Here is a 24841-nt window from a genome sequence, read left to right as displayed (position 1 = left end):
GATATGTAACAGGGTTGATGTTCCAGGAGGGATAATCCAAATGGCAAATGATTTAGGTAAACTAGAAAAATGGTCAGAGTTGTGGCAACTGACATTTAATGTGGAGAAGTGCAAGATAATGCATCTTGGACTGAAAAACCCAAGGGCAGAGTATAGAATATTTTATAGAGTCCTAACCTCAACATGTCAGGAAAGGGATTTAGGGGTAAATATTTCTTATGACTTAAAGGTAGGCAGGTAATAGAGCAGCAGGAGATGCTAGCAGAATGCTTGGTTGTATAGGGAGAGGTATTAGCTGTAGAAAGAGGGAAGTGCTCATGCCATTGTACAGAACACTGGTGAGATCTCACTTGGAGTATTGTATGCAGTACTGGAGAGTGTATGTCCAGAAGGATATTGATACTTTAGTGAGAGTTCAGAGAAGGACTACTACACTGGTTCATGGATTGCAGGATAAAACTCACCAGGAAAGGTTAAAGGATCTTAACATGTATAGCTTGGAGGAAAGACGAGACAGGGGGGATATGATAGAAACATTTAAATACATAAAGGGAATCAACACAGTAAAGGAGGAGATCATATTTAAAAGAAGAAAAACTACCACAACAAGAGGACATTGTCTTAAATTAGAAGGGCAAAGGTTTAAAAATAATATCAGGAAGTATTACTTTACTGAGAGGGTAGTGGATGCATGGAATAGCCTTCCAGCTGAAGTGGTAGAGGTTAACACAGTAAAGGAGTTTAAGCATGCGTGGGATAGGCATAAGGCTATCCTAACTATAAGATAAGGCCAGGGACTAATAAAAGTATTTAGAAAACTGGGCAGACTAGATGGGCCGAATGGTTCTTATCTGCCGTCACATTCTATGCTTTTTTTTTTTGTTTTGTTTTTTAAATTCTGCCTCTTCTGTCCAATGTCACCATTCTAAAGTGCCTATTGAAATGATCGATTCTTACATTGGGTGGCCTTTTAAGCCTAACTGTTGTTATTTCATTATTGACTCACTGATTTCTTTGCTTAGCATATAAACTTTCAAACATATTCATTTTGATGCAACTGTATTACCTTCACACTTTGAATCTGTCATTCCACCATATATCCTTTTGTATCTTTTTGCTGTGTTGAAAAATTGGGCTATTCTTTCTTGACGCTAAAAGTGTTAAACTGTCACTGGGTTCAGATCCAAGAGTATAATAGACTGAAGGGAGTTTATAACATTTGTTGGCATGATGTGACACTTGCTTTTAACCAAGCATAAAATCGTTTTAATGTGACGGTGTGCACCATAAAGCACTGCAAGAGTATTTTGTGTCCTTTTTATAATGTAGAAGGTTCAAACAAAAAGCAGATCTTCTACATTGTATTTAATAGCCAATTCTTAAATGATATTGAGAACATACAGGTCAATACATACAATAATTAAATACAATATTTATTTGACTTTTCATCTTATAATTTCTTATGTCCATGTTTTAAAATAAAAAAAATTAAATTACGATTGAGATTGTGTTTTATAAAAGGAATGCTCTTGAGAATAAATCCATTTAAGCTGGTAATGATTATTATTCTAGTAATGGATAGCTTTTAATCTGAAGTGGGTGTTTCTTTGTTGTTGGAGAAGATGATTATTGGATGGGAAGATACATAAAGGAACAATAAAGCCTGCAATGTAATGTGTACAGATCACTTTATATGTAAGCATGCTCTGTACACGAGGTAGCTCAGCACAACTGAAATATATATATATTAGGTCTGATGTATTCCCGTGTAATTTTAGATTACTGCCCCATTAATTTGATCTTTGCTCCAGTGCTAGGACAGTCTCTTCACTGCTACCCTATTCTCCCCAATAACCCAGTGAGGATACACACGGCATGGACAACAGTCATTGAGATCCACCAATCCAATGAGAAGTATTGACTCCAATCCTTCATAGAGGAGCATTGCATGCACATATAATCTAATGTTAGCATACTTTGCATTCAGACACTGAATATAAAACAAATTCAATTATTTAATCTAGGTCTGTTTGTCAGCAAAATGTCAACAAAACCATTTCTCAGAAATGGCACAATTTTCATTTGAAGGCTTCCATTCATGAATCAAATCACATAATTACGATTAATTAATTTTGGTGCTTAGACTGTCTCTTTAATTACTACATTATATTCTACATCAGACACTATAGTGTAATGAGATCTTCATTTCTTAGTAGGCCTGACCTTTGTAAACTTCCTGCTATGCAATATCAGTCTTATTACAAGTGCTTGAGTCAGTTGCAATGGCCAGGACTTAACTAGCAATTTCAGAAGCAAACAATCTATTACTATGTATACAAATTGATATCAATGCTATTAGAAGTACCCTTTTGGAGACTTCGAAAGCCTTATCTAGATATATATAGCTCGCTAACATTTCCTGTCTTAGGAAGAATTTAATGAGAGTTTGAAATTCAAGAATGCAATTTTGTTTGTAATCATTAACATTAATAAAGTAAATAATTATATTTACTTCATGAAAATAAAATGTCTAATATGCTACATGAAGAGCTGTTCCCTATATTTGTCTTTTTCTGTCTTGTGCCCAGAGTATTTTTTTATAAAAATCTATATTTTGTCTTATTAACCACCTTAAAATATCTTCAGGTTCTTAAAGCACAGTTTAAGAATGACTAATCACGATGTTACCAAAGCCCATAATATTGGATTCTGAAGAACGAGTTGTGAAACAGAGTTTTTCATAATTGAAAATGCATGATTTTATCGCTTAGTACAATTACAACTAGTTCAAATATACAGCATAGTCTAAGGACCATATTTGAATTACTGACAGGACTGACAGGAAGCCACCAATCACATTTAGTAATATGAAAATTCCAGCTGCATTAGAGGAATAAGTAACATGATTGGATGCTCTACCGAAAATGTTCAGTTGTGATAAGTAGACAACAAAACATGTGAAATCGGCTCAGCTCATAGGGAAGCATTAAGAGGATTGTGCACATACACAGCAAATCGCGGCACAGCACCATTTAGCATCTCCTCATAGAGGAGTAAACCAAGGAAGTCTCTCTAGTGGCTGTCCAAGTTATAACTACTAGAGATGGTAATAGGCATCAATGTAAAAACTGCCCTTTCTCAGGAAAAGCAGTGTTTACAATGTTTTGTAAGTACAGGCTTGGTCCCCCCAAATCACTATATTAAGCTGTAGTGTTTCTGTGACTATCGTGTCTGTTTAAGAAAGTGATGGAATAGAAAAACAAGGAATATTGATTATTTGTATTTAATAGGGAAAAAAAAAGAATTTGTAATGATACTCCTGATACATCGGTTGTCCTTCAAGGGCATTAACAGTTTGCGTGTTGAGCTGAAAATTAAGTTTGTCTACAGATGCAGTAAAGAAACAGAATTGCAAGTCTATGACTGAACAGTTGATGTAAGTAGACAATGAAAGTTGTAACATTGTAGGACAGACTAAAACATGAAAGTCACAATACGTGCCATTGTGAATTGACAAATAACTTGAAACATTTAGGGACCATTTTGGATGAGTCTCTAACTGTTGGGTCTTTGACAGGTGGGGCCCAGGGGGCAGTAGTGAGCCAAAAGCTAGGTACCAATTGAGGATAAGACAGTCTCATAGTCAGGGTAAGCTAAGGTCGAGGGCAGGCAGCACAGGTTCAGGAACGGTATATAGCTTAAGGGCTGAATAAGACAGTATTCACAGAAGTGTATATACTGAAGAGCACAGTATAACTGAGCACTGAGGTAGAGGTTAGCTGGGTTTATATAGTGGAGAGGTATCCACCTCTCACATATCCTTGGTTAAACAGTGATTAGACCTTTAAGATGTTTCAGATGTTCTGTCTCTTTAAGAGGCCGGGTGTCGGACGCGCGTGCCTAATGTGAGTGCAGTTTACACGTGAGTTCGGCAGGAGCATTCCATGTGTCGCGGCATGGCATGGAGGGCCGTGATGCCACGTCCACAAGTCAGAGGGATGCTGGCCGTCTGTCCTTGCGGTCGGAAACCTGTCGGAGTCCTGGGTGTGCAGCGAGGAGGGACCGACACAGGAGTGGACAAAGACGCGGTTAAGCGTGGCTGTAACACTAACATTTGCATCCATATATTTTCAAAAGTAAAGTGAACTATCAACTCTAACAACAACTAAACAATTCCAACTTGCCAATATTGGATTAAATGCCTCCCAACTGTCCCACTTTTGGCAGGACTGTCCCGATTTTGAGATGCTGTCCTGCCATCCTGCTTTAGTTTCCTGGTGTCCTGCATTTGGGGACACCAGGGAACTGACTCTGGTAAGCACAGAGTAAGAGCATCATTAGTCGACCATACAGGGAGCACTTCAACAGTGGGGGGATAGCCAGGTTGATTCTTACTTAGTTTTGGATGAGACTGCCCCTTGTGGTGTCACTACTGATGCAAGACTCTAGCCACCCATCCTGACTTTCCACAGACACAAGTTGTGAGATATGTTATGATATTAGTAGACATAGTTTTCATATCTTTTTTTTATGTGTGGTTCCTTTTAACTTTTTCTCACATATAAAATGTGTGCTGCAAGCCTCGATTAAAAAATGTTGTATATATGTTAAAATGAAATACAAACTAAACTCAGCTAATAGAGGGTTTTTTAGGCAAACAACATTATCTATAAACTTTATTGTCTATGCTTCAATGCTTGCTTTTTTGGCTGAAGATGAAAATGTTTACCTTGTTTGCGTTAGAAGATAGATACTCTATACTCTATACTCTTTGCCTTCTAGGCAAAGTCCCCAAAAAGAGAAACTTTTTTTATTGATTTAGCTATAGCTTTGATGTTAAAATTGGATTGCTCTGATTTCCACAAAGCCACAGAACCTGCAGCCTTAGGCCCATCAAGCAAATAGTCTAAGAAAAATCTTTCCGAAAGAAAACAATATAAAGCTCTTAATATTAATCTTGTTGCTGAGTAAATTTACCTTTGAGACCTCTTAGAAACTCTGTCTAGATGCCTATGTTCAGATAGAAATCAAATATTTTGTATTCAGTGGGAGCTCTGAGCGACATTGGAGCAATAATCCAACTGAACTATCTTTCACAAGAGAATCGTTTAGAGCATGAAGTTCTTTCTCTTTTATGGCTGAAAAACAATTATATCGGTAGTTAGAACACAAACTGGTTCACAAATTAAATGAATCTCTTAGAGATGTAAAGTTTATTAGGTCATTTTTTTCATAACCTTGATGCTCTGCTGAGTTGCCTTGTATCAGCAGTCTTGCTACGAAGAGACTTGCTGCTTTCGGGGTCAATGAAAGGTCTTTCATATAAACCTCAGAGACTTCTCAAACATATGTTGGGTATGGAATATGTGATATTGGTGAATTTTCCAAATGGTCTGTAATTTTGAGACAATAGTCAGTATTGAGTTTTGGTTGATCTGATTCTGTGGTGGAGTGCGATCAGTGACTATGCATTGAAAGCTGAAACTTATTCTGATTTGCTGATTGGAGGCCAAATTTCTCCATGTCATAAATGTATAAAGCATATCAAATGCTGTGTAGACCTACCATATCTAATTAAAATAATTTAGAATATATATCTTTTTTTAAATAAATGCAGAAAAAAGTACCTTTTATGGTTCTGTTGAACAAAAGAGACTCCCAGATGTTTCAGGATCAGTTTCGTACCGGGGCCCCATGGATTGTGTGTACGCCACTTTTGTGAGGAATACAAAGATGTAGTCCTAACACTAAAGTATTCCTCTGCCCCCACCCGTCCCCCTCTCCGTCATCGACAGGATTAAAAAGCCATTTCAATCAGTTATCTGATTCCAGCACTGAAGTCTCACTGTGCTAGGTCACGTCGATGGAGGGACCTAATGTACATTCGCGGGGAGTGTTGTGCACACATTAAGCCTTCCCCATAGGAAAGTATTGAATCAAAGATTTCCTGTGGGGTTTTGCGTGGTGCTAAATGTCCTCATGCAAAGCTAGAGGACGTCCAGCATCATTTCACAGAGTTAAACTCCATGAAACTGCAGGAAGTGGACAGCCACCATGGGGAGTTTTAGCACTCCATTCTCTAAAACTGCAGTGGTTTACATTGGAGGGTTAATTGAACAGGGACACTGCACTAAGACCACTTCAATGACATAAAGTAGTCTGGGTGCCTATAGTGTCTCTTAAATAATACAACCCATTGTGCGTGTTAGTTTTCTGTCTTTGGGGGGGGGGGGGTTTGAGATAAAAGCTGTAGCACAACAAATGCTTCCATTGTCCCTTTCACTGATTATTCCAAATGTTGTTTTAAATAGGTTTATTCAGTGTTGCAAGTTATAGACACCACAAATAATTGTAGAAAATTATATAAAGTTCATAGTGGATCAAATGAATTTGAATTGGAAAATGTTGCACATTAGCTTTTCACATAAGTACAGTTGTAACTTTTCTCATGTTTCCTCTTCTTGTTTGAAGAGGCTTTTATAGTTACATTTTTACCATCAAATATGATTTTTCTTTCTATAATGCTCAGAAACATAATTTACCATTTGCAATCTGAAATGTTTCTTTAATTAATTCTTACTGAAATGCTTGTTTTCAATAAATATATTAGCAATTGTCTTTTTATTGGTAGCCTTTTTATTGTAGGGATTTGCGCTGTAATTAATATTGGAAACATCCCCTTGTTACTTCATCCTTACTTATATTTACATTATATTTGAACGTTTTATGCCAGGCTAGTTTAACTACCAGTTTTCTTTTTGGGGGTGTAAGTTCTATCAGGGAATATTCATCTTTATTAAACTTCATTTGTGCGCTTTAAAGACAAAAATCATTACTCGGGAAAAGTCAATTTAATATGCCATCTTCTTGAAATTTCTCATGGTTTAGATTTAGAAATTTAGAATGGTGAATAAGGGTCAGAGATTGATTGGGGTCAAATTAAGTTTTAGTTGCGAGCAAATAGTGACTTAGTTTCTTCATTTCATCTTCTTTTAATCCTGTAATGACTGAATTTTTATTTTTGATACATAGCATTTGGATATAATGGACCACCACAAATCGACTACTCTGATGAAATTACAAGAGTGCACAGCTTGAAGCTCTTTTGTAGTTTATGAAGTATATCTGACGTGATCCTCTAGCAGTCTGGTTCTCAAATAAAATTGCCAGCTAAATCATTTTATACCAATGAATAAAGCATAAACTACCTTCCAACTGTCCTCTTTCTAAGAAAAACAAGTGGGAATCCCCCAAACGATCAGTGCACACATGCCATTAAACATGCCCAGCTGAAACAAGTCTACTACAGCATCTTCTGTGTGCCTACATCAGCAGGCTGATTTGTACAGTGTGTTAACTTGGCAAGCTGGTGCATCAAGTAGACATAATTCATGTGAAATTAACCCAACTTGATGTTAGTGAATATCTCTGCTTCCCCAATAACACAATGTGCTACTTTATGATATGTCCCATTGTGGTGCCATGCCTCTTCATGCATGAATTAACGTGGGATAATTTTGAAAAGTAGGAAACATTTGATATCGTTGCTTTAACAGTTCATCGGTTGGTTTTCAGGTCAGTTATCCGTTGACACTTAGAACTATTGTTTTTGACTGCTCATTTGTTTTTTTTAACAGGTTCTCTAAATGGTACAGAGTGCTGAAACAAGCAGATGGTTCACAGAACATTGAGGTCAATTATTTTATAAGACATGGCACTTCACAAACTGAAGTGATAATGGAAATGAACCACCCTTTCATATTAAAACTAACATTTTAATGTTCGTTAGGGATTGCTCCTCACACACAAGCAAAAGCCATCTTTTGAGCTGTTATGGTTTAATAGATGTTCATAACTGAACTGTGTGCTCCCATTTTCTCATGCAGAGCTGTGATTGGCATAATGAGTTTCATACTTCCTGCTGCTTGATTGGCTAATGTCAGCCTGAAAGACATTGCAATGTCTGATGGGAGATTACAAAAAAAATCTGGAGGATCATGATGCTCAGTTGAAGATCCTTAAAAAACATTTAAAACAGAAGGATGTTTTTTCTTTACATAAATGCCTACATGACAATTATTTGGTATAATCAATTTATTTATCACCTTGCAGTTTTTTCATCAGAGTAAACTTGTTTTTTACATAATGAACATATTAGCATTGACATGGAAATACCGTAATACAACATTTTAAAAGCTGAACAATAGTGATGAAAAACATATAGTTTGTTTTAATACTGGGATGTTTAATGCAACTTTTTTAATGTGGCAAGTTAACTTTAAGAGTGATGCAGGTGATACAAGTATGTGACTTTATTAAAAATGTTGCTGCCACAAGCAGTACATTTCATTGACTGCTCAAAACCTCTTTTTCATTTCTTTTTTGCATCCTTTATCATCTATAATACAATAGGAACAACATCATCTAAACTGTGCAAATGTTATTTTATATATATATATATATATATATATATATATATATATATATATATACACGATCCCAGTAGAGAGCACTCAGGAGTCTTTTGAAGTGGATTACAGCTGTTGCTTTATTGAGCAATAACAGGAATACACACCATCCAGGTCGATGTTTCAGTCTATAAAGACTTTTTTTGAGACCTCTTGGTCTTGATAAAAAGTCTTTATAGACTGAAACATCGACCTGGATGGTGTGTATTCCTGTTATTGCTTTTCAAGACCTCTTGGTCTTGATAAAAAGTCTTTATAGACTGAAACGTCGACCTGGATGGTGTGTATTCCTGTTACTGCTTTTCAAGACCTCTTGGTCTTGATAAAAAGTCTTTATAGACTGAAACGTCGACCTGGATGGTGTGTATTCCTGTTACTGCTTTTCAAGACCTCTTGGTCTTGATAAAAAGTCTTTATAGACTGAAACATCGACCTGGATGGTGTGTATTCCTGTTACTGCTTTTCAAGACCTCTTGGTCTTGATAAAAAGTCTTTATAGACTGAAACGTCGACCTGGATGGTGTGTATTCCTGTTATTGCTCAATAAAGCAACAGCTGTAATCCACTTCAAAAGACTCCTGAGTGCTTTCTACTTGGATCGTATACAATTTGGTTAGAACTAGCACAGGAGAAAAGAAAGTCCGGGATCGGGTGCTGAGACCTGGGATTCATACATATATTTATATAACATTTACACTGTTTAAAATTAGATATTAAAATTCAATTACAAGTGGCATGATGTAATTTTCCAATATTCAGACTCAGTCAACTAAATCATGTTATACTGCTGATTTTGTGTTTGGAAATTTAAAATAGCATAATTCAGTGAAGTGATAAACAAGAGCAATGCATATAAAGTCAGCTCCCTTAATATTATCCAAATAATAATAATAATAATAAGCACTCCAAGTGTGGTTAAATGCATAGTTCATCAAGGCTATATATTCCATGGCTGTATTAGCCAAGATTAATGTGTTCTAGTTGTCTAATGTCTACTGAGTTATTTCTTAGAGTAGAGATTGTAGCCATATTCGTCCAGTGATGCAGATGTAAAATAACCGATTAAATTCATATCTTGTAAATACCTTTTTTTTTATTGGACGAACAGAATTTTGTAATTATAAGCTTTCAGGAGAACCTCCCTTTCTCAAGTCTAAAGCGCTTTAACCCCTGTAGCACAACTCAACTTTGAATTCTATGTGTCGTCTTTGCTCAGAAATGCTTTAGACTTTAGAGAAAGGGAGGTTCTTCCAAAAGCTTTTCATTACAAAATTGTTAGTCCAATAAAAAAGGTATTACAAGAAATGAATTGCATCTGTTATTTTGCAGAGTTATTTCTTAAAATACTTTAAAAGTATTCTCGCAGGCAAAGCTCAATATTAATTTGTATGCAGAAAAATGTATTTTGTTTTGAGTGAATATTTATTGTGTCTGAGACTGTTTAATTAACTGTACACTGATGTATAATATTGGAGCCCCAATGTATTTCATTCAATGGCACATTAATATATTTATTTATTAAGCAAAGAATGTGTGAGCCATGCCCGACTGAGTATGAACAGGGCTTAATAGCTTGCCAAGATAATATCTACGCGGGACCATCTCACAAATTTTTCAATGTGTTTGTGTTATAACAAAGGATACATATCCTTGAGCACACCATTTAAGTTACTTCTACATGAGAGATAAACAAACTCCAGATGCACCATTCAGCCTATCATAGACCTTGTCTTCAAGTTACAGCTGATATCTCATTAACCTCAGTGAGCTAAGGATCTACTTTGGGAATAGCCTTCAAACTGTGTGCGAAGAATGGCTTTCAATGCATATGCTTAGTGAAAAACATTTGTAGGAACGAGCATGTGTTTGTAATGTTCATGTTTTTTGCCTGTATGGGTGTCTTTTCTTTGGTAATGGTATTTTATATTGTCCGTGTAAATATATATTTACATACTTTACTTTCACACTCTCTCTACACCCACACGCAATATACACACAAAAGCTGTTATTAGTATTATTTGATTTTAATAATTAAATGGAAGACGAGTCACAAGAGAAAATAAAGACTGGAATAAGATGAATTGAAGCAGAATATACGTTATATTCATGAAGGAAGTTATCTGCCCTCATCTAATATATATGAAAACAGGTGCACAGCTTGACATGAGGCTGGCAAACCCCATACATAAATGTAAAAAGCAATGCGATCCAGTCACACAAGGTATTAAATATAGCAGATGTATTTAGAGAATCAGAACGTAAACAGTTGTTTATATTCCGATTCTCCAAATCGAACTGTACCAGGAGACATGAGTTGGTACTGAGGGAGGGCATATGCGGCAGCATTAAAATATATGACTCTGTGCTGATGTAGGCACTACCACAAAGCTGTTGAAAACAACAACTATGCTAAATGAGTACCTTACTGGAGCAAATTCAGAAATGGTGCTGGCACAGTACTGTTTAGTATTGTGCCTTCCATTACTTGGGTCCGCAGTTCTGCTTTAATCAAGAGAATGCACATCTGTGCTTAATAAAAGACAGGTATGCCTGTTCTCATTTCACAAACAAAAATACAATTTTTTGCTTAGTAAGTTATTGCCAAGTCAACCTTAAATCTTTCTCATGGATTTGAGAAGTGCCACCTTCTTAGGATCTTTGAATACAGGTCCGACACACCCAACTGTACAATGATGCTTTTGTCTCCATAAATTTCCTAGTCGATACATTGTAAACATCAATCCATCTGTTCACACAGTTAAGTGATCCCTCAAAAATAGTACTCACTTGTCAATTAAATAGTAGTTTTCTATGTTTACAGGTGCTAACTGAGTGGAATGTGTCACAACTGAGCTATTTTTTTTCCATAAAAACCTAAAATGTGCAGTTCTCATGTACAAAATAGTAAAATAAATGAAATATTTTGCAGATCTCTTCATTCAATTTCTTTGCATTCTTATAAAATTATTTTATTAACATCTTTCAAAACTGCAGTTTTTGGAGGGTTCTAATGGGAATTGAAGTTTGCAATGGACAATATCTTATCCCACAATGCATGCCTGAGGACTTTGGTAGAGTCAAGCATAAAACAGTTTCAAAAATTTGCAATGTTTCAGAAGACAAATGTATGACCTGTCAAATAATAACAGGTTTTCTAGCTGAGATCGCCACTAAAAGATATCAATCCTGCTACGTCTTCACACCTACTTTATTGCAGACTAGGAGCTTGAGGTCAAACACTGGCATTTATAAGACAGATATTAATATAAAAATGTGATTTTCTTCTATTTTGAGTGATGGCTAACAACTCTATTGTATAACCATAGAACAGTCGGATCCACGGAATTTAATCTGCTGTAGAATGTGATTTGGATTATTTCTTTTAATTATGAATATATTTAAAGGCTTGGACTTTATAAGCAGAAAAGCAAGCAACATTAATTTATTACATATAGATACAAAAAGTCTCATTACTAAACTTTCAATTTGTCCAAATTCAGCCCAGTCCAGTTCGGGTGATAAGTCATATTACTAAACCTGAGCCGAAATGGACCCAAATCACACAAGTCTACTTATTATCATTATTATTTTAAATGATATGTGCTACCATGTAAGAATATTGAAGTATCAGTTCAAACCTCCACAGGTTTTACTTCCAGTAGGATGAATTCAGGGTTCCATAGATGTCAATCAAATGAGTATCAATTAGTTGACTAGTAATGAAAACTATAAAGGCAATACCTACATACTAGTAAAATATATTTGTATCCTTCCTTGTTTAATCATGTGATAGTATTTAATACGCCACCACAGTTTACAACAAGATTTCTGCAAGCAAAATATGTCATCATTTGTTCATACACTAGTATACAAAATAAATGCAGAAACTCACCCGTGAGTTGACTACTTCCAAAGAAACGTTTTGGGGTGCAGCACTTGGTACTGAAATTAGAAATGAAAATGTTTCATATTGCACATTTAAACTTTTATATCTTCTATAAAACAAAATAATAGCACGTGTTCTGAAAGTTAAAGGGGCTCTCCAGACCCATAAAGCACATCAACTTGCTGTTGAAAAGTTTGTCCTCTTTTTTAAATTTCCAAAAACATCAGAATAAATATAGATTGACAATTTTGTAAATGAACCTTGTTACACCCTCTGGCTATCAGACAGCCCATGGAGGCAGGCAATTGCCCAGAAGAACTTGCAAGAACTTCTCATGGAGAGACATTATAAAGTCTGTGATTGTACAACCACAGAAAGCCCCGGTTGGGTTAGAATTGGGGAGCTGTAACGGGTTCAGACATGAGAACTGTAGCTTTTGCAAGCTGTTTTGGATATAATACCCCCAATGAAAAAAATACATAATTAAACGCATGCATGTTTTCATTTTGGGTATGTTTACTAACATATTATTATTATTATTATTATTACTATTTTAAATTTATGACGTGGAGTGTCCCTTTAAACATCTCAACCAATTTGACATGTCAGTTTCCTTTTAGTCATTTTCCTTCATTATATCTATGGCATTTATGTATCAAAACAGAATTGATAATGTGTTTTAGTATCTCACTAAATTAAATAACTATGCTTATACTTATATGTTTATCATCCTATCTCTCAACATTAAATATCTATGCTTATATGTTTATCATCCGTTGTATGTATATCATTAACCCTTTACTATATTGCCATTCAATTTTATGTCAACAAGTTGTATAATCTACAAAAGGCAAGCCAACATAGCTCTTTACATTTATTAAAGCACAACAAAGATAACAATCTTGATACAGAAATGAGTGATTTTTTTTTCTTGGTGTTCCCTATCATGGATCCAGTTAATCCTGAATGTTTTATTTTTATCTTCGAGGAGTAGTATCTAATCCAATAACTCCTTATGACAGCTAGCTTGCCTTTTTTCTCTATTTTTTGCCCAATAAGCTAACAATCTAGGAGTGCATCCACTAAAAGTTGAGATAAACCAATTTTAGAACTGAATTTCTTTCTATGAAAAATATCTTGGAGGGAAAATTCTGGGACAATGCTCACTAGAAGCTCAGTATTGGTGGACTGGGGACCGAGCAGGGACATTTTTGACAGTCAAGTTAAAAAAAATTTAAATCTTAAAGATGGAAAATAAAATCTCCAGATAAATTCATGATTATTTCCATCTCAGCTATTCTAACCTAATTTTTTCAATTCAGCTCACCACATTTTGCTTGTTAGTGAATAAACCTTTAATGTTATTTCATTAAATTGATTATTATTGCACATAGCGGTTGATTCAAAATGATAAGGGCTCTCTAACTGAAATTAAAAAAAAAATGAAAAATGTAATAGATTTTCTTTTTGTGAGCATTTGTTGAAATGCTGGTGTTTACATAATTTTACAAATCAACATTTTCATATCTTTCATACCATATTTCAGTCTTATGTCAATTATTAATAAAGTGTCCAAATTATTCCAATGTATCTGTTAATATTTCTGCATAAACATTATTATTAATGACTTCAGATGGACTTTAAATCATTTGAATTAGTGCAATGCCAATTATAAACGTTTTTTTAACTATGGCGTGAGAACTCATGATTAAATAGTCATGTAACCTGTTATGTTGAATATCAGCCTTGCACCTCCATACAGGTTCATTAAATCTTTCACACTGAAAATCCTGTATTTCACACTTTTTGACATGTGTTAATGGCAAATGTCTAAAAATATATGTTGTTTGTTAATGTGCTTGAATAGAAATTGAACTTGAATTTAATAAAAAAAATAGACATTACAAAAATTATCAAATTGATGTTGGATTATAATTTTAAGTAAATTATGTTTTATCTAAAAATACATCACACAGGAGAATCCATGGTCGATGTGTGTAGAAGCCACAGGGAGCCTAAATTCCTTGTTATTTGAAATCTTTAGACTCCCAGAATGTATGTAATTATGGAATTTATGTAACTGCATTCCATGGACCTAGTGAAGGGGACCAAGCCAGTGACCTCATTCTATGTATCCAATTACCCAGTGGTTAAAGTAAGTGAAGTTAACAAACTCGTAAGGTTTTTCAGTCTTGAATGCAGACGAATATTCACATGTCTATCTTACCATCAGAAAGTGTTATGAGGGTATGTTCTTCTGATGAGCCTCCAGGTCCATAAAGATTAAATGCCAAGACTCTTATAGTATACTCTGTAAACTTCCGTAGTCCTTCGAGCCTGTATGATAGTCCCTCTACTTCTATATTCTGTGAAGTAGAAGAAAACACATAAAAAATAAGCAGGCCACTTTTATTAATTACATATATAGCCATGTTAATGCCGAAATGCTATGTATGCTGAACTGCATCAATGTTTGAGTCACAACGTACTCCAGGTATGCTTTTGTCTGGCAAGGTCAGATTTTATGACTTACTAAATGTGGGACATGAAACAGTAGTATGAATTTCTTTGCTTTACTATACTTTGCATTATGTCATTTTCAATGCCTTTCTGTATGTTTATTTTCCATGACTGTAATTATTGTATCAGCCTGTCCAGATTATTCCCTTCGCAGTGTGAAGCTAGTGGTTTGAAACCATAGATCATATCAACAATTATTAAAAATAATCTTTAACCCTTACTGGTCAAATGTGAACCCTCCTTTCTTCAATGAAAGGGTTTGAATTGTCTCATATACTGTGGGGGAGATTTATTAGAGTGTTCTGTTCTAAAAAGGGAAACTTACTTACTTACTTTTAGTACATTAGACTGATGTATGGATCCAATGACTGTGATAAAACTCCCCCTATGTCTTTGAGTACCTAACTTTTGTCCAACAATGCACAATGCATAGCAAATACATCATAATGTTATGCTTGATTTATTAGCAGAATATTTTCTTTCAAAGATTATTCACCTCACCTGAAGGCAAGATGGTCTAACGAAAGGAATTGCAAAACAGGCCTCCCCATACTTTTAGGTGATATATGAATCAAACAGTTTATTGGCTATTATTTTAGAGTACTACATATAACTTTTATATCATCCATGTCACTGCATAGAGTTGGAATGGGTAGAATTCTATATGGGTTTTAGTCCCATTGTGTCAGGATCGGGACAGGGATCCAACACGCAGAGTACGAACAGGAGAGATGTACGTATACCGGACCTTAGAATGGCTGGACTAACGTAAGGAGAAAGCAGAGAATAGTCAGAGACAAGCCGGGGTCGAGGGAACGAGAGGACAGGTAAGCGAGAGACAAGCCGAGGTCAAAGGACACGAGAGGTAAACAGGAACGATAGTACAAGCCGAGTCAAAACCAGATAGAACGATAAACATAAGAGCACTGAGGGACCAGACAAGCTAGAACCACGACAGGGCAATGAACCATTACCCACATCCCTCTTTTATACCCTGGTTCTCTAAATCATGGCTCCGCCCTTGCCGAGCCCTGATTCGTTGTTCCGAACCAGATTGACAGGTCGGGATGTGATTGCCGTCATGACGTCGGCTCCTGAGCGTTGTGTCATAAAAGGGAGTGGGGTTCTCGCGGCCGGCGTGGGAATGACTATGAGAGCTGTGAGGAATAGATGAATCAGCCCCGCTGAGAGAACGGACGTCGGGAAGTCTAACCTCCTCCGAGGTAGAGACTTCAGGTACCCTGACAGTACCCCCCCCTTCAGAAACGCCCACCGGGCGGAAGGAACCGGGGGCGAGACGGAAAGCGAGCATGAAAAGCCCTGAGAAGGCGAGGAGCATGCACATCCTCCTGGGCCACCCAAGACCTCTCTTCAGGACCATATCCTTTCCAGTCCACAAGATATTGCACCTTCCCCCAAGAAATCCGAGAATTGAGAATGGAATTGATCTCATACTCCTCCTGACCCTCAACCTGGACAGGACGAGGGGACGGCACAGTGGAGGAAAATCTGTTACATACCAAAGGCTTCAATAAAGAAACATGAAAGGAGTTCGGGATGCGTAAAGCAGGCGGAAGAGCCAGACGATATGCAACAGGATTTATCCGAGACAGAACCCTGTAAGGGCCTATGAAACGAGGAGCAAATTTCATGGAAGGAACTTTCAAGCGGATGTTTCTGGTACTCAACCATACCCTATCGCCCGGAGAGAATACAGGAGCCACCCTTCTGCGTTTGTCAGCGTGTTGTTTGGACAACATGGAATTATGAACAAGGATTTGTCGAGTCTGATCCCACAACTTTCTCAGATTGGCAACATGAATATCAACCGACGGTATCCCCTGGGAGGGGGAGGCCGACGGAAGAACGGAAGGATGGAAGCCATAATTCATGAAAAAGGGGCTAGAACGAGTAGAATCGCAAACACTGTTGTTGTGCGCAAACTCCGCCCAAGGAATCAGACCGACCCAATCGTCCTGGTGTTCAGAAACAAAACAACGCAAGAACTGTTCAACCTTTTGGTTGGTGCGCTTGGCAGCCCCATTGGACTGGGGATGATAGGCAGAGGAAAAATTTAATTTGATACCAAGCTGGGAACAGAAGGATCTCCAAAACCGGGAAACAAATTGGGACCCTCTATCAGAAACGATTTCAGAAGGAATCCCATGTAAACGAAAAATCTCCCTCGTGAAAATTTCAGCCAATTCGGGAGAAGAGGGCAATTTGAGCAGAGGTACAAAATGAGCCATTTTGGTAAACCTGTCAATTACTGTGAGAATAACCGTATGTCTTTTAGAAACCGGTAAATCAACAATGAAGTCCATGGCCAGACAGGACCATGGTTTCACAGGAATTTCTAGGGGTTGCAAAAGTCCACATGGAAGCGTATGAGGTTGTTTGGTCCTCATACAGACATCACATGCCCCGACGAATTCCTTAAGATCCATACGTAATGAAGGCCACCAGAAATCTTTAGAAATCAGAGAACATGACTTGCGTATGCCAGGATGTCCGGCAAATTTACTGTTATGAAAACACTGCATAAGTTCCAGTTGGAGTTTAGGAGGCACGAAGTAACGGTCCCCCGGAATAGGTCCGGGTGCCAGGTGTTGTAACTTCTTGATCTCCTCCAGCAACGGAGAGTGAATCTTAATGCTAGTGCTGGCAATAATATTACGCTTAGGAACTATAGAAGAAAAAAACATTTCAGGCATAGTAGAAGGTTCATGTTGGCGGGACAATGCATCGGCCTTAGAATTTTTAGAACCAGGTCTATAAGTGAGAACATAGTTGAAATGAGTAAGGAACAAAGACCAACGAGCCTGCCTGGCAGATAATCGCTTGGCTTCCCCTATATATGACAAATTCATGTGATCCGTCAAAATAGTAACCGGGTGTAAAGTCCCTTCCAACAAGTGTCTCCACTCCTTTAAAGCCAAAATTACCGCTAACAGTTCCCTGTCACCAATATCATACCTGCTCTCAGGCCCAGACAATTTCCTAGAAAAAAAACCACATGGATGCAGTGGTTTATTCAAACTTAACCTTTGGGACAGAATAGCGCCTACACCTGTCTCTGAGGCGTCTACCTCGAGTAAGAAAGGCAAAGATGTGTCTGGATGAACTAATATCGGTGCTGAGGCAAACTGTTCCTTGAGAGTACTGAAAGCAACAAGCTCTTCTGGAGACCATGTCTTAGTATCAGCACCCTGTTTAGTCATGTTAGTAATAGGGGAGATAATAGACGAGTATCCCTTAATGAAGCGCCTATAGTAATTCGAGAAACCGATGAATCTCTGAATGGCTTTGAGTCCCTTGGGCAATGGCCAATCCAAGATAGATTGGAGTTTAACAGGGTCCATCTTAAAGCCCTCTCCAGAAATAAGGTAACCAAGAAAATTTACCTGAGATTGGTCAAAGCTACACTTCTCCAATTTGCAGTACAACCCATGCTGTAGAAGTTTATGTAATACCCTTCTGACTTGTTTGTGATGAGTTTCAGGCTCTTTGGAATGTATTAGTATATCATCCAAATAAACTATAACACATTCCTGTTGAAATTCCCTAAGAACTTCATTAATCAAGTCCTGGAATACAGCAGGAGCATTGCAAAGCCCAAAGGGCATTACCGTGTATTCATAGTGGCCATACCGGGTATTGAAAGCCGTTTTCCATTCATCACCCTGCTGAATTCTCACCAAGTTATAAGCTCCCCTCAGGTCTAACTTGGTCAAAATCTTAGAACCTTTCAGGCGATCAAATAGCTCAGTAATCAGGGGAATCGGATAAGCATTTCTGATTGTTATCTTGTTCAAGCCCCGATAATCGATGCAAGGCCGTAGTGTGCCGTCTTTTTTATCTACGAAAAAGAAACCGGCTCCGGCTGGAGAAGAGGACCTCCTAATAAAGCCTTTGTCTAGATTCTCCTGAATGTACTCCTCTAAGACTAAGTTCTCCTTAGCGGATAGAGGATATACATTACCCCTCGGGGGCATAGTACCAGGCAGGAGATTAATCTTACAATCAAAGGTCCTGTGTGGAGGTAAAGTATCAGCCTTCCTCTTATCAAAGACTGCCTTTAAATCCTGATACTGGGAAGGTATCTGTAAAGCTGTGGGCTTGTTAGAGTTGCTAGGTGTGTCCACTAGGCACAACGGTGAGACTTTCTGTACACAACCTTTTTGGCAACCCTGACCCCAAGAGACTATTTCACCTTGTTCCCAATCAATAGTAGGGTTATGCTTTTTAAGCCAGGGATACCCCAAAACTATAGGAACTGAAGGGGATGAGATAAGCATGAAAGAAATCTCCTCCTCGTGTAAAATACCAATGGTTAGTTTAACTGGTAAAGTTTCACGAGAAATAACTGGATCTAACAACGGTCTACCATCTATGGCCTCAACGGCCAGGGGAGTCTCCTTTAACTGAGATGGGATAGCATGTTTCTTGACAAAAGTTTGATCAATAAAGCTTTCAGCTGCTCCGGAATCTATCAATGCCATAGCTTTAATTGCTCCCTTTTCCCAAGTTAAAGAAACCTGTACTAGTAGCCTATGATCCCTGTAATCATATGTAGAGGACAAAATAGAAACACCCAAGGCCTGTCCTCTGGAGAAACTTAGGTGCGAGCGTTTCCCGGACGGTTAGGGCAATTAAGGCGTAGGTGACCTCCTACTCCACAATACATACACCGACCCTCCCTTTTCCTATTTTGTCTTTCATTCTCTGAAAGGTGAGTGTTACCAATCTGCATAGGTTCTGGGAGAGCTAGAATAGTAGATTCAGAATTCTGAAATGCGGGAGTTAGACTTAAGGAAGGTCTATAACCAAAATCATGAGTGTTCTGCCTCTGTCTCATGCGTTCATCTATACGAGAAATAAATGAAATTAATTCCTCTAAATTTTCAGGAAGATCCCTAGTGGCAACCTCGTCTAGGATCGCATCTGACAATCCGTTCAGAAATACGTCCATATAGGCTTGTTCATTCCACTTGACCTCTGCCGCCAAGGATCTGAACTCTAGCGCATAATCCACAAGGGTTAGCCTATGCTGTCTAAGACGTAATAGTGATCTAGCAGCACTGGCCTTTCTCCCTGGAGGATCAAAAGTCCTCCTAAACGTAGTAAGGAACGCATTATAGTTATAGACTACTGGATTATCATTTTCCCACAGAGGGTTAGCCCATCTAAGAGCTTTGTCAATGAGTAGCGATATTATGAATCCAACCTTCGCCCTGTCAGTAGGATAGGCGCGGGGTTGTAATTCAAAATGAATTCCTATCTGGTTTAGGAAACCACGACAAGTATCTGGAGCACCGCCATACCGTAAAGGGGAAGTAACACGGGAAGAAATTCCCCCTGTGGCTACCTCTAGGCCTGTGTTAGCAAGAGAGATAGATGGAGTACGAATCTCCTCTGCTTGATTACTCGGATGGGATAGTAATGCTTGCAGCGCCAGAGCCATTTGGTCCATTCTATGGTCCATGGCTTCAAACCTTGAGTCAGGTGAACCAAACTGAGCGTTAGTACCTGCAGGATCCATGGCCCTGTCGTAATGTCAGGATCGGGACAGGGATCCAACACGCAGAGTACGAACAGGAGAGATGTACGTATACCGGACCTTAGAATGGCCGGACTAACGTAAGGAGAAAGCAGAGAATAGTCAGAGACAAGCCGGGGTCGAGGGAACGAGAGGACAGGTAAGCGAGAGACAAGCCGAGGTCAAAGGACACGAGAGGTAAACAGGAACGATAGTACAAGCCGAGTCAAAACCAGATAGAACGATAAACATAAGAGCACTGAGGGACCAGACAAGCTAGAACCACGACAGGGCAATGAACCATTACCCACATCCCTCTTTTATACCCTGGTTCTCTAAATCATGGCTCCGCCCTTGCCGAGCCCTGATTCGTTGTTCCGAACCAGATTGACAGGTCGGGATGTGATTGCCGTCATGACGTCGGCTCCTGAGCGTCGTGTCAAAGGGAGTGGGGTTCTCGCGGCCGGCATGGGAATGACTATGAGAGCTGTGAGGAATAGATGAATCAGCCCCGCTGAGAGAACGGACGTCGGGAAGTCTAACCTCCTCCGAGGTAGAGACTTCAGGTACCCTGACACATTGGATTTGACATAGTTTGCATAAAGCAAAATATAAGAACAGTGAATAAAATCACAAATTGACTTACTAATACACCTACACATACCTGTTTTTGATATAGTTATCTTTTCTGTTTAGTTATTGTTATTGTAAATGTACTAATAAAAAATATTTGAAAATATTTAATAATAGCTTTATCACACTCATTGTCATTGGCACATCATGGTCCTCTTACACGTGCCCAGTTTCATAGTTTTTTTTTTATGCTATGGTTGCAATAAAAGGTATAGTGAGCTAAGATTAACTTGTTTAATACAGAGGTTGTGCACAGGGCTAATTAAAATCTAACAAGCCTACTGAGAACGATTACCATATAACAAGCCTCAATTCTTAATTATAAAACATATTTCTTATTCTTTTTTTTATTTGCTTTCACTTTTTTTTTTGGTTTTAGAATTACTAGATTCTGCTACACTCTCAAGCAATTATCTTTTCAGCTGTTGAAATCTCCATCCCTAACATAAGCCACAGCTTTCTAAACATCCATTTTAATTTCTATCCTTCCTCACTCTTGATATTAAATGACTTTGATTTATGACTCTGCGGATGAAAGTTAAGATACTTAAAGATGGACTATACAGCATTTCAATGAGCTTTTCCTGTTCAGGAATAAAAACAATTTAAAATGCAGATATCACTCCAGTTTCTGATTACCGTATAAACTCGAGTACATTTTTTGTGCTTAAAAACCCCAACTCGGCTTATACTCGAGTCAATTGTCTGTATTATGGCAACTTACATTACCATAATACAGAGTGGGGGCTGCAGAGTGTTTACTTACCTCTCCTGCAGTTCCTGTCAGCTCCCTCCTCCGCGCCGGTACGTTAAGCACCTCTGTCAGCTCCCAGTGTAAGTCTCGCGAGAGCCGCGGGGTCATAGTGCAGCCGCGAGACTTACAGTGTAAGCTGACAGGGGAGCTGACCGGACCGGCGCGGAGGAGGAGGGAGCTGACAGGAGCTGCAGGAGAGGTAAGTAAGAGCTCCCTGCCAGCCCCCTCCTACACAGTGCCCATCCACTGGACCACCAGGGAGTGAGAGCCCCCCTCCCTGCCATGTATCAAGCAGGGAGGGGGACGAAAAAAAATAAAATAATAATAAAATAAAATAAAAAATAATAATAAAAAATAATAATTAAATAAAATAAAAAATAATAAAAAATAATAATAAAAAAATTATTAAAATAATTAAAAAACAAAAACAATTGCCCACCCCCCACCAAGGCTCTGCAACACACACACACACACACTGCACTCATACACACATACACTGCACTCATACACACACGCTGCACTCATACACACACTGCATTCATACACACACTGCATTCATTATATACACACACTGTAAATAAATATTCAATTAATATAATTTTTGTAGGATCTAATTTTATTTAGAAATTTACCAGTAGCTGCTGCATTTCCCACCCTAGTCTTATACTCGAGTCAATAAGTTTTCCCAGTTTTTTGGGGTAAAATTAGGGGCCTCGGCTTATATTCGGGTCGGCTTATACTCGAGTATATACGGTATATAATAGATAGGTTGACACTGCCATTCAACCTTTTGGATGTCCTAGAACATTTTAAACAACAGAGAAAGTTTGTATCTTTGCCTTTACTTAAAAAATATTTTACTATTGAACTGACAATTTAACATTGCTGCTATAAGTTTTCTTTTATGAAACACATTCTTTAAATGATTCTGCTATTTAAAGGGACACTGTAGGCACCCAGACCACTTCAACTAATTTACATAGTCTGGGTGCTGTGACCCCTTTGCACTTAGTGCTGCAATGTAAAACAGACAGCCACTAGCGGGCTTCCGGAAACCACAGACCTCCAGCATCAGATTTTCCCCTATAGGTAAGCATTAAATAATGCTTTCCTATGGGGAGGGCGAATGCGTGCGGCTATTGCCGCGCATGTGCATTAGGTTCCCCCGCCGGCTGATGTCAGTGGGAGAGGAGCATGGGTCGGAGCCTGACCCAGCACCGAGAGACATCGGTGCTGGATTCAGGTAAGTGGCTGAGGGGGTTTTAATCCCTTCAGCCCCGCGGGAAGGGGGCGTGATGGAGGGGTGGACCTATTAACCCAAAAGTGCCAGGAAAACAGTTTTGTTTTCCTGGCACTATAGGATCCCTTTAATGCAACCATGATATGATATGATATCACTATGTAAATAGGGATTTTACAACCATAGAACCACGCCAATGTGGTTCTGAAGCCAGCACTACTCAGAATTCCTAGCTAGCTAGTTTGTAAGCAAAAAAGCAAGCCCTTGTTTAAAATAGAAAAGCTGAATATTATAAGGAAAAAATAAAATATCCTAAACCGCCTATCATTTAATTATAAGTTTTTAGAGACCTCATTATAACCTTGGTTCAAAGCCTGGTATCAAAGATTAATACCCTAAAACAGGGGAAAGCAACATTCATAGAAACATAGAAACATAGAAACATAGAAACATAGAATGTGACGGCAGATAAGAACCATTCGGCCCATCTAGTCTGCCCAGTTTTCTAAATACTTTCATTAGTCCCTGGCCTTATCTTATAGTTAGGATAGCCTTATGCCTATCCCACGCATGCTTAAACTCCTTTACTGTGTTAACCTCTACCACTTCAGCTGGAAGGCTATTCCATGCATCCACTACCCTCTCAGTAAAGTAATACTTCCTGATATTATTTTTAAACCTTTGTCCTTCTAGTTTTAGACTATGTCCTCTGGTTGTGGTAGTTTTTATTCTTTTAAATATAGTCTCCTCCTTTACTGTGTTGATTCCCTTTATGTATTTAAATGTTTCTATCATATCCCCCCTGTCTCGTCTTTCCTCCAAGCTATACATGTTAAGATCCTTTAACCTTTCCTGGTAAGTTTTATCCTGCAATCCATGAACCAGTTTAGTAGCCCTTCTTTGAACTCTCTCTAAGGTATCAATATCCTTCTGAAGATATGGTCTCCAGTACTGTGTACAGTACTCCAAGTGAGGTCTCACCAGTGTTCTGTACAATGGCATGAGCACTTCCCTCTTTCTACTGCTAATACCTCTCCCTATACAACCAAGCATTCTGCTAGCATTTCCTGCTGCTCTATTACATTGTCTGCCTACCTTTAAGTCCTCAGAAATAATCACCCCTAAATCCCTTTCCTCAGATGTTGAGGTTAGGACTCTATCAAATATTCTGTACTCTGCCCTTGGGTTTTTACGTCCAAGATGCATTATCTTGCACTTATCCACATTAAATGTCAGTTGCCACAACTCTGACCATTTTTCTAGTTTACCTAAATCATTTGCCATTTGGCTTATCCCTCCTGGAACATCAACCCTGTTACATATCTTAGTATCATCCGCAAAAAAGACACACCTTACCATTAAGACCTTCTGCAATATCACTAATAAAAATATTAAAGAGAATGGGTCCAAGTACAGATCCCTGAGGTACCCCACTGGTGACAAGCCCAAGCTTCGAATATACTCCATTGACTACAACCCTCTGTTGCCTGTCACTCAGCCAATGCCTTACCCATTCAACAATATTGGAATCCAAACTCAAAGATTGCAGTTTATTGATAAGCCTTCTATGTGCAACAGTGTCAAAAGCCTTACTGAAATCTAGGTAAGCAATGTCTACTGCACCACCCTTATCTATAATTTTAGTTACCCAATCAAAAAAATCAATAAGATTAGTTTGGCATTATCTCCCTGAAGTAAACCCATGTTGTCTCTGATCTTGAAATCCATGTGTTTTTAGATGTTCAACAATCCTATCCTTTAACATGGTTTCCATCACTTTCCCCACTACTGAAGTAAGGCT

The 24841-nt window shown here is 38.2% G+C and overlaps 1 protein-coding gene across 1 annotated transcript in view; it reads right to left on the bottom strand.

Moving 5' to 3' along the window:
- DCC (DCC netrin 1 receptor) overlaps positions 1–24841 on the bottom strand; it is a 635057-nt gene that overhangs the window by 110108 nt on the left and 500108 nt on the right. The window contains exons 11-12 of the mRNA XM_063453897.1: positions 14582–14720; positions 12361–12410 (exon numbers count right to left, since the gene is read on the bottom strand). Of these exons, the coding sequence (XP_063309967.1) occupies positions 12361–12410; positions 14582–14720 (189 nt within the window). The remainder of the gene's footprint in view (positions 1–12360; positions 12411–14581; positions 14721–24841) is intronic.

The sequence above is a fragment of the Pelobates fuscus genome, chromosome 5 (genome assembly GCF_036172605.1).
Source record: "Pelobates fuscus isolate aPelFus1 chromosome 5, aPelFus1.pri, whole genome shotgun sequence".
Classification (NCBI taxonomy): Eukaryota; Metazoa; Chordata; class Amphibia; order Anura; family Pelobatidae; genus Pelobates; species Pelobates fuscus.
Note: the sequence above shows the minus strand (reverse complement) of the source record. Positions and strands in the feature narration are given on the sequence as shown.